Source organism: Frankliniella occidentalis, unplaced genomic scaffold (genome assembly GCF_000697945.3).
Source record: "Frankliniella occidentalis isolate FOCC.00 unplaced genomic scaffold, Focc_3.1 Scaffold81, whole genome shotgun sequence".
In the NCBI taxonomy this organism is placed as follows: Eukaryota; Metazoa; Arthropoda; class Insecta; order Thysanoptera; family Thripidae; genus Frankliniella; species Frankliniella occidentalis.
In genome coordinates this window covers 96,520-106,975 of record NW_026267211.1, presented here as the reverse complement: position 1 = coordinate 106,975, position 10,456 = coordinate 96,520, and the positions used below count along the sequence as shown (strand labels likewise).

At 40.7% G+C, this 10,456-nt stretch overlaps 3 protein-coding genes across 4 annotated transcripts in view; 1 reads left to right on the top strand and 2 right to left on the bottom strand.

Moving 5' to 3' along the window:
- The window catches only part of LOC113202678 (uncharacterized), a gene marked incomplete in the record, with an annotated part of 5,927 nt that extends 737 nt beyond the window's left edge, over positions 1-5,190 (bottom strand). Inside the window, 11 exon segments of the mRNA XM_052269027.1 lie at positions 14-1,910; positions 1,997-2,119; positions 2,235-2,348; positions 2,481-2,789; positions 2,943-3,164; positions 3,243-3,470; positions 3,550-3,786; positions 3,865-4,080; positions 4,163-4,414; positions 4,512-4,722; positions 4,810-5,190. Coding sequence (XP_052124987.1) covers positions 110-1,910; positions 1,997-2,119; positions 2,235-2,348; positions 2,481-2,789; positions 2,943-3,164; positions 3,243-3,470; positions 3,550-3,786; positions 3,865-4,080; positions 4,163-4,414; positions 4,512-4,722; positions 4,810-5,038 — 3,942 coding nt within the window.
- A 124-nt stretch (positions 5,191-5,314) lies between these two features.
- Positions 5,315-9,747, top strand: LOC113202681 (chromatin target of PRMT1 protein). Its single transcript, XM_026417035.2, has 7 exons — positions 5,315-5,481; positions 5,790-5,861; positions 7,929-8,088; positions 8,175-8,397; positions 8,481-8,696; positions 8,766-8,847; positions 8,927-9,747. The coding sequence occupies exons 2-7, from the start codon at positions 5,800-5,802 to the stop codon at positions 9,153-9,155; spliced, it is 972 nt and encodes a 323-aa protein (XP_026272820.1). The 5' UTR covers positions 5,315-5,481; positions 5,790-5,799; the 3' UTR covers positions 9,156-9,747.
- Positions 9,737-10,456, bottom strand: part of LOC113202679 (phenoloxidase-activating factor 3-like) — a 5,842-nt gene continuing 5,122 nt past the window's right edge. For both annotated transcript variants that reach the window (XM_026417033.2, XM_026417034.2), the window contains exon 8: positions 9,737-10,191. In XM_026417033.2, the coding sequence (XP_026272818.2) occupies positions 10,009-10,191 (183 nt within the window). In that variant the 3' untranslated portion in view covers positions 9,737-10,008. The remainder of the gene's footprint in view (positions 10,192-10,456) is intronic.

Here is a 10,456-nt window from a genome sequence, read left to right as displayed (position 1 = left end):
AAAAAAATTATTTTATATAACAAAACACTACAAAAAGTGTCCTATAGCACACAAAGAAAATATTGCATTTGATTATTAAATGGTTGCTTCTTTAAAGAGGAGCAGAGACCTATTTGACAGAAAGATCACTGTACAAATCTTCAACATCAAGGGTAGGTCCTTTAGAACATCCATAACAGGGAATCGATTTGACACGGAAGGCATCTGGAAGATAGTCTTCAATAAATAAGTGATAGTCAAATTGGGTCCTAATTAGACCTAGTTTGACCATTTCACTACGTAGCTTAAATACCATTTTATGATATTTATTCTTATTTTTCTCTTTGATTGTGTTCTGTACAAGATTACACAAAACTGCAACAAAATCTTCAGCTTTGATTCTAGCTTCAAGGCCAAATTTGTCCTTCAGTTTCTTCTCAAGAAATTTGTACATCTTGTCTGTAACGTAGGGACGAGGCTTGACTCTCTTTGGAGGACGATAATCACCAAAATACGGATCAGGGTCTTTCTTCTTGGCTGGTCCTTTTGCTGCCTTAGGTGCTGGTTTTTCTGGTTTTTTGAAAGAAGTGGTCTTTAATGTAGATACAAGGCGACTCTCCTCAACAGTGGTGTGGACATCTTTCTTGATATCGTCCATCCATTTTTTTAAACCAGATCTCATTTTATCCAACTCAGGTTCTGTCAACTTTTTGGGTGGTGCCTTCAGTGGTGCTTTGATTTTCTTACCAATATTCTGTGTCTTCTCAAAGTTTGGTTTGACTGCTGCAACAACATTTTCCAGACCAATGTTGGATTGATTCAGGCTACTTCTGATACTTTTACGGCCATCAGAAACTTTTAGATTTGCAGCTGGAGATGGAAAACTGTGTACAGGGCTATTTGACAAAGATTTAGCAGAAGCATCAGACAGATGACTAAGTTTGATAGCCATCCTTGGATTTTCTGATCTGTCTGAACTTTCCCCTTCATTTGCATAACCTTCGTCACTCTCATCATCAGATTCCGAAATAGGTGAAGAATCCTTTCCTAGAGGTTCTAACTCTCCGATTCCAAAACTATCCATTGTTCTGTCTGGATATGGATTTTCAGTCCATGAATCATTTCCATCTTGGCGTACTTCAGGAACATTTGTTGGAGGAATGCTGTTGCTTGAGGGGATGGATTCCGTTTGAAGACTACTTGATTTTAGTAGCTTATTTTTGGCTGGGTAGGTGAAAACTGAATCTGATCCTGGTGTATCTATTGTTGGCACAGAACTTGTAAGAGTTTCAGGACAGGATATTTTCACTGCATTTGAGGAACCTCTTGTAAACACTGAGTCTGTTCCCACGCTAGTTAAATTTGATGGTAAAGATATAGTACTAGCAGAGCTATGACAGCTCTCATCATCCACACCAGTGTTCCTCACAGAATCGCCACTTTTGAGATTTGGGCTTTCAAGATTTTTATCAATCAGTTTTCCTTGAAAGCTCTTACTGATGCGTCTTGGAGCCTGAGATTCTTGAGTGGATAGGGGTGTATCATTCATAGCTTGCGAAGGATGTTCTGAGAGCACGGCAGCACTTCTGGGAGATAGCATTCCAGATTCACGTGAAACAGAAAGGTTCACTGGGACTATTTCTGAAAGTACTGATACTTGCTGAGATTTCCTACTTTGGACTTGCGGTGAACTAATATTTAGCATTGAAAATGATCTAGCTGTCTGCACAGGAAACTGAGAAGAATTTCTACTTTTAGCACTCAAGTTCACTGGCAAATCATCCGATTGGATCACTTCAATATTGGCAGTACTAAGGGGAAGATGTCTTGTGTTGTCAGTTACTGAATCTTCACTTGATTGGGGGACATTGTCCATTCTTCCCAACTTGGTAGACTTAGGCTCTAAGTTACCTCTTGAATCAGTTTTTCTGCTATAGGAGAAAGATGACATACAAGGATTTTTAATCAAAATTCACAAGCAGTTGATTACAAGGTACTGCAAGTAAAAACAAATTACCTTTCTTGAGATGGTTCAGGTTCAGTGTCTTCAGCCACTACACTAACTGCAGACTCTTTAGACACTCTCTTTCTTCCAAGAAAAAGACTTTTCCTTTTAGGTTCAATATCACGTGGCAAACCACTAAATGAAAAAGAAATAAATCACAAATTATAAGATGAAATTCCGAGAGGTCAATATGAATAGAAGATCAGAAAAATTAAAAGACCAAGTGCATCAGCGTGTAAAAGGTACTTACCTCAAATTACTTGCTTCTGCACCTAGAGGCAAGTTGAAACTATCACTTCCAGAGTGCTCTAACACTGGTGTAATTTTAATGTGAGGTACATTCTCTTTATCATGTACAGGATTTCTAAAACATGACAGACATTAATAAACACTTTTTTTTTAGATAGTTATACAGCATACTTTAGGTTAAGTCAGATATATAACTTTAATAAGCTAGTAAGTAAGAAGCAGTAAGATAATTAAGTGACAGACTAACCGAGAAAGGCTCTCATTAGGTGTAGCGGTATTTCCCACATTATCCCTCTCATCCTCAGATGATGAAGTGTCTTCCAGAACCTTCTTAAACTCATCAAGAGCAGAATTATCAGCAAAATCTCTTTTTAGATATTTTCCAATGGTAGTTTGTTTGCGGCGAGGAAGATCCAAGGATTCATCCACAGATTTATCTATGTTAGCAGTTGCCAATGTTCTAGACGTCAGTTTCAATAGCTGAGTGTGGGACCTGCGCCTCAAATACTGCCCTGACAAATTTTCAGTCGTGGGAGACCCCAGATTCGGGGTTTTACTGCAATAAAAAAAGTTGGTAAATTGAATCATGAAATGTATAATAGTTTTGAATCCACTAAATCAACCCTTGGTTCTGAGTTTGACTTAGATGACAAAAGTTGATAATGTACTTGAATTGGAATACCAACAAATTTGAAATACAGCAACATACCTCAGTGTAGACAAGTTATGTTTTTGTGATATTTCATTTGAGCTGCTCTTCGGAAGTTTCCTTAGTGCCTCCAAATTCTCTTCACTGTGCGCACTGTCTTCCAATGCTTCCCTCAACTCCACATCAAGAGAACTCTTACTTCTTGTCCTCTGTCCCTTCCCAAGAAAACTTGATCTGCGCTGGGGAACTTCCTCTGGTGAATCTTGAATGCATGAATTTTTGCTAAAACAACAAAAGTTGCTCGATTATTGTCATATGTGTATTAATTGGACAATGGCAATGTTAAACAAAACAATGTACCTGTGTGTGGTTATATTATTGTGATCTGACCCTTCTTTGGCACGGGCATTTCTTGATACCTCTAAACTTTCATCACTGTGCCCACTCTCTTCCAATGCCTTCCTGAACTCCGCATCAAGAGAGTTCTTACTTTTATTCCTCAGTCCTTTCCCAAGAGTATTTGGCCTGCGCCGAGGAAGGTCTTCAGGTATATTGTCAGTGAGAAGTGGTCCTTGGTTCTGAGTTTGACTTAAATGACAAAAAATGTTCAATTACAAATGAATGTGCTTGAACTAAATAACAACTTGTTTGAAATACAGCAACATACCCAAGTGAAGATAATTTATGTTTTTGTGATATTTCATTTGAGCTGCTCTTAGAAAGTTTCCGTAGTGCCTCCAAATTCTCTTCACTCTGACCACTGTCTTCCAATGCTTCCCTAAACTCTGCATCAAGAGAACTCTTACTTCTTGTCCTCCGTCCCTTCCCAAGAGAATTTGGTCTGCGCTGAGGAAGTTGTCCTAGTGAATCCTGAACGGGGGATGGCTCGAGGTCTACATTTTTACTAGAATAACAGAAGTTGGTAAATTATAGTTATATGTGTATCAAATTTACAATGGAAATTTTTAACCAAAAAATGTACCTGTGTGTGGTTATATTATTTTCATTTGACCCTTCTTTGGCACGGGTCTTTCTTGATACCTCTAAACTTTCATCGCTGTGCCCACTCTCTTCCAATGCCTTCCTAAACTCCGCATCAAGAGAGTTCTTACTTCTTTTCCTCAGTCCCTTCCCAAGAGTTGTTGGTCTGCGCTGAGGAAGTTCTCCAAGTGAATTTTCATTGGGGGATGATTTTTTACTGGAATAATGAAATTTGGTGTATTATGCTACAGTATGTATTTATATTAATGGAGTTATAGTAATTTTCTGCTACAATGTACCTGCGAGGGGCTACAGTGTTTTGATTCGACGCTTCTTTTGAAAAGGTTTTAGAAATTTTTCTTGGTACCTCCAGACTCTCATCGCTGTGCTCACTCTCTTCCAACGCATTTCTAAACTGAGCATCAAGAGAGTTCTTACTTCTTTTCCTCAGTCCCTTTCCAAGAGTATTTGGCCTGCGCTGGGGAAGTTCTTTGGACAGATTTTCAATGAGAGGCGATCCAGAAGCACTGTCATCGACATTCAAGGATGGCCTGTAACAACAATACTTCTTGGAATAGTGTTCTTGAAATGATATTAACTTATCTGGATATAAAAACATAAACTGTGATTTGAAATGATAATACAAACCTTTTAATTTGTCGATCAATGGATTCTCTACTTACAACTACAGAGCAATCAAGTACCTCATGTACTTTACGTTTGTCAAATGACGCATTTACCAACGATATGTTTGAGTTGTTGGGTAGCTGTGTGTCTCTGTCTTTCTGCAAGGCCTCAAGAATACTGCTTTCACTTGCTTGAAGATCAGGAGGAAGGGTCTTGAACCAATCTGGATTTTCTGAAAATTAAATAAAACTGTAACTTCAAAAGGAATGAAAGAGAGGTGGAATAAAAATAATGACTGACATTGGAAGGCAGTTCGAACCTGTTACTGCAGGATCAATTATTGCAGAATCAGGGTTAAGATGACAACTTTCATTGAAAGTAGAACCAGAGAATGAGGCTTGTTCAAGAGTTGCAATATCGCTAAAACTAGAATCTCCGACTGACTTCCTCCCCAATGAACGTCGAAGATCGGTAGACCTCCGCGTCTTTTTGGATGATTGCTCAAGCTTTTTGCGAAGCTTTGACAAGTCTTGGTTTTTCTTACTCATGGTTTAACTAATCACTTTTAAAACCTGGTTTGCCAACAACACTAAATTCAAGAAAAGGAGGTCGGAAACTCAGCACGGCTTAACCGCCAATCCGACCGCTAGAAATTTCAAATCATTCAAAATAAAACAATCAACAATCAACAAACAGCCCAGACGGGTACGTTCTCGAACAGCGTCGATTCGATGTCGAGCAACCGGTCAAAATAAAGTGACCAGCGTCTGGTTCCGTTCCCGTTCCGTCGCAAACCACAATCCACACAATCCACCGGCCATTTTGGATTCCGTGGGTTTTCAGCGTCGGTTTCGTGACCTCGCATTTTCATTTCCTTTCCTTTCTGTGTGAAGTACGTGTGGAAACTTCCATCGTACGAAACAGATTTTCCAGTAAGCCTTTTCCAGGCTTTTTTAACTTACCGACTCCAGTTTAAAGTTTCTCCCCGAAGGTAAGTCATGTATCTCTTGTAGAGAAGCTACGAGCTCAATGCTCTAGGCTTCTAGGCTTGACCTGTAATATTTTGGGTCCAATTGAATTTGCTTCGCTGCTCTATGGTTACAGTTGCTTAGGCGGATGATCGTCTATTCTTTATGTATATTTATGTGCGACGAGTTTCCCTTTTTTTTCTGAAGTTTAATTTTGGTTCTGTGGATGATGTGCGGGAGGTCTTGCACTTCTATTCTTAGCAACTCTTGCGCAATGCTATTTCTCATGTTTTCAATTGAAGACTTCACCATATTTTTTCTTCTATTGCAGACTATTTAAAATGGCTGGAATCAACAAAAAGATCATCCTGAAGAATTCCACCCAGATGTCTTTACATGAACGGTGAGCATCAGTGTTGGAAGACGTTTTCCCTGGGTTGATATTTAACATGCAGCAAGTGCATTCTAAAGACGTGGGACCCTTTTGCCCTGGTCTGATGCTGGGAAAATGCGATGATACATGTGGGAAGTGTGGTGTTACTTGAATGTTGCTCTTCTGGGAAGAAGGCCCTGACCACGAATGAGTTGAATTTAAATGTCTCAAGGTCTGTCCAAATCATTGAATGAGGGACAACTTATATTGCCTGTAATAACTCTTGATAGAGTGTATTGACAGTGGCATTTGTTATGGCTGTGGTGGAAATTATTGGCATTATTGATGTGGTGTTGGCATTTGTAGTGTGGACTAGCAGTGAGAGTGGATTCAGTAGCTGCCATCTTAATTTGTGAGAAGTTACTCAACCGTAAGACCAATACTTGTTATCAACCTATCACAAGCATTGCTTACTGGATTTAGTGGAAATTCTTGTCTCTTTGTACTAATCGTCATGTTATATTGGACTCATCACTCCCTCATCATAATTTTCAAGAAGCTGCAGATGTCTTCTTCAACTCAACGCTTACATTAAAATGTCGGGGACTGGGACACAATCAATTCTGGACATGAATTGTGAAACATCATCTAAATTTGAATCAAGAGTTACAAGGTGAATTATTTAGCTCATTTCAGCAATTTGCACTCAACGAACAAACATGCATATTGTTTTCCTTAAAGCATTGTCAACATGTCAAGTTAAGAAGAGTAATGAATGTTCATATTACCTCAAGATGGAGAAGAAGTTGAAATACAGCACAGCAAGACCTGATAACCGTCAGCGATAATGAAAGAGCTTATGGCTTTGTAACCAAAACTGTTCAAAAGTTTCTGCAGTAGCTGAAATCAAAATTTTCCATGAAATATGTTGCACCACATCCCTGTTTGAAGTATACTTTTTCTACTGGACAGCCAAGCCTATCAAGATTTCACTATGATTGGAGTTAATACTGGCCAGTTCATTTTGAAGAGGATGCCAACGTTCCATTTTAATGGTTAATCCTAGAAGTGTCTCCAAGATTTAGATGGTCGCATTGTGATGCCTGATCACTCTTGCACTCTATCCACAAGCCATTAACTTTCAATCTGAAGTCCACCACCACAGCCATTGAAGCAGGTGTGCGATTAAGCTCTGCACTCTGCTATCTGCAAGACAAGGCAGATGGGTTCTTCTTTACCATATTTATGGTTCAAAGTACCAAGCGTCCAAAGCTGAAACTCAAAAGACCAAAGCAAACTTGTCATGCACAATCAAAGGGGATAACTTTCTTTAATTTGCTTAAGATGATCAAAACAACATATCCACCAAAGTTGCTTCAACTTTTATTTGGGAGCTGGCTACTTTCCTCTTCTTAATTGTAACCATTCAAACTTGACAAAGTCAACCCTGAAGTATCTTTTTTACTCTTAAATTGATAGCTATTAATTTCTTCAGTGGAAATTATTTTTTTACTAATCTTTTTTTATTAGATATTTAGTTTGGCTCTTTTCCTGATAGCATTTTGAAGTATCTATCTTTCCATGCTTCTAAGAGATGTGTTGACATCTCTTTGATGAGCATATTATGATCCTGGCAACTAGCACTGGACCTGATCTTGCCATGTCCTATAAGTGCTCATTCCAAGATTGCATGAACCATGCAATGCCCTGAATTAGCTGTGGATTCGGATCTCCATCCTTGCATATTTTATGCAGTCTTTCCATCTTGCACAGCTTCAACTTATGCCTAGTAACAGCTCATTAAGGGGAAGCCCCATGAGCTCTGGCAGTAACTGTCAACCAGAACATGTGGCCATTTCTACTGTTACTGGGTGCAACTGAGCTGTTGGCTGCTATTGAGAGGACGAAACTTTTCCGGAAGTCACTGAGTGGTTTCCCAAAGGATCGTACCCTAGGGCAGTGTTGCCAGGTTTATTGCTGGTGATTGCATTCAAAGTTCAAGCAGTGAATATATCCTGCTTTGCAAGTGCACCAGGCAATTTCAAAAATGTCACACATGGCATAAAGTTGATACAAATGAAATATGGCACACAACAGTTTCACGTACCTGCGTCATCAACCAACTCGGCAAGAGGGAACAGTTCAGACGGTGCGGGCCAACCTTGCTCTACAACAACAAGCATCAGCTCGGAACCGAAGACTAGCTGCTCAGATGGAACGTCGCCCTGCAGTGATGGCAGCTCTCAAGATTAAACAGGTACTTACACATTGGTGACAAGGAAGTATTTCTCCTATGCTGAACCAGATTTTAGTAGAACAACCACCAACTTTTCTCCATTTCAGAAAACTCTGCGTCAGCGCCTTGGTGTGGCCAGACCAACTTTGTCTGATCGTTTGTCTGTTAGGCCTGTGGGTCAAATGCGGTCTCAGTCAGTGCCACGTTCGCCGAGAGCGCGCCTCTCTGTGGGTATCAGGGGAAGACTCTATAGGCCTCAGGCCCAATTTTCTCCCATTCGTCAGATCAGAGCTCCCGTGCCGGTTGTGCGCCAGCAACGAGGTACTTTGTGTAAGTTGTTTAAGACTATTTATGCTTCATTGTACAACTAATGAAATTTAGTTGCATTCAATTATCTGTCTCCTTTGTTGCAGCTCGCAGTGCAAGTCTTGGAAACTTGAGTCGCAGTCAGAGTACTGGAAATTTAAATACAGCTGGCCGTTTCCAGAATCAAATTCAAAATCGCACCTATCAGAACTCCAACAGATTTAATATCAACAGAGTTAATACCCAGTTCAGACCACAACGAGGCATGAGAGGAAACAGGGGCAGAGGATTCAATGTTCAGCGAACTTTTAGGGGTGGAAGAGGTAAGTACACTTCTCATTTCTAGCTTTAAATTGATTCTGTTGTCTGTAGGATGCACATTGCTACCCTAGGTCAAGTTCAAGTACAAGGTCAACGCAGAGGACAATTCATCCAGCAAAGAGGACAGCAACGTGGTGGCCGTGGTACCTTCAGGTAAGGCTCTAATGTTTTGGCCATCTAGATGTTTTCTTTCAGTTTTCTCTGAATCTTACACCTACGTTTTGTTTTTTAGGCGAGGTGGTCAGGCCATCAGAGGAGTCCAAGGAATGCGGAGAGGTGCAGTTGGACCAGTGGCACGCGGCCGTGGACGAGGCGGCAGGGGACGTGGCCGAGGAGCGCGCCAAGCACCACCCAGCCGAGAGGAACTCGACCAGCAGCTAGACCAGTACATGGCCAGCACCAAATCAACGCTTGACAAGGAATTGGACAGCTACATGAACCAAGGGAATGAAATGAACTGATCTGAATTTAGACTGGACAATACCTTTTTTTTTGTGTTTTATTTTAAAGAGAACTTCTACTTTAACTTAATATTGTATTTTACTGGAGGTGACTTATTTATTAATTGATTTTAGTTTGCTTAATGGACTAATTAGAAAATTCCTCCTTGACTTCACTCCAGCCTATTGACTAGTTTTGTTACCATCATTACCTTGAGTAATGAGAACAGATTGTTAACTATTAATGTCATTAGTCTTATGTTGTAATATAATTGTACATAGACCTACAGAAGCTCTATTATTGGTGTGAATGTATGTAGATTATTTTAGTACATTGTAGCCAAAGTGAAATTACTGTAACACAATGTGTAGGGAAGGCTTTCTTTTCATGTTAGTTATGTCAGAATTGTTTGACTTAGTACAAATTTCAAATGTTTTTTTGAGCTCCAGGCCAACATTTACACGTTTTAGCACCTGTCTTGCCTTTTTCACAATTTCATGTCAAAGCAGAGTGTGCTGGTTTCCTGTAAACCCAGTTTTATAATCACTGAAGAAACATGAATGAATAGACATAACTTTGTGGATAAATAAAAACAAGAAAGTTGATAAATAATATCACATGTTATTAATGGATGACCATAATATGCCTGTTGCAGTCCAAAACTTATCACAGTACACTTATCGGATCTACTCACTATTTGTCAAAGGTGCTGAGTCCGTGATAGGGCAGCTCTAGGAGTACATCCCACAATATTTTGGAAAGTAAAAGAAGGGAATCCGTTTCTCAGCTAAGGATTTAGCCTTTACGAATCCAAGCACTCAGATTGGATTTTGGTACTCCTGCCTTCCAGGTGGCGGTCAGTCCCGTTGCTTGCTAGTCTGTCTCTGGCTCGGGCCACACCACGCTCTCGATCCACGGCACGTAGGCGGCCACCCTGGTGTAGACGCCGGGCAGCCCAATGCCGCACAGCGGCCCGAAGGACACCAGCCCCACTATGCGGTACTGGCAGTAGGGGTCGTTGTTTGTGGGCAGCTGCAGCGGACCGCCTGAGTCCCCCTGCGAAACAACACGACCATGGTTGTCATTCCCCCGAGGGGCACTTGGTACAGTCATTATGCGATATTCTTCCATGCGATTTTCTTCCTCGACCCATCCCCACCACTCCCGGGAGGCGGTCGAGAGCCGGCTGAGGTGTGACAGGTGACGAGTCGCTCCGGCGGCCGGCGGGCCGGGGATTAGTGACCCTTGGAGAGTGCGCTAAGCTGGGCCGTTCGCCTGTTCCGATCTAACTGTGTTCTGTTCGAAAAACGTTCATTATGTT

Excerpts from the sequence above, each read along its gene's own strand:
- LOC113202681 (XM_026417035.2), top strand. The coding sequence starts at position 5,800 with ATGGCTGGAATCAACAAAAAGATCATCCTGAAGAATTCCACCCAGATG. Across the intron at positions 8,089-8,174 it reads CAGCTCTCAAGATTAAACAG|AAAACTCTGCGTCAGCGCCT; the intron begins GTACTTACACAT and ends TCTCCATTTCAG. Across the intron at positions 8,848-8,926 it reads GGTGGCCGTGGTACCTTCAG|GCGAGGTGGTCAGGCCATCA; the intron begins GTAAGGCTCTAA and ends TTTGTTTTTTAG.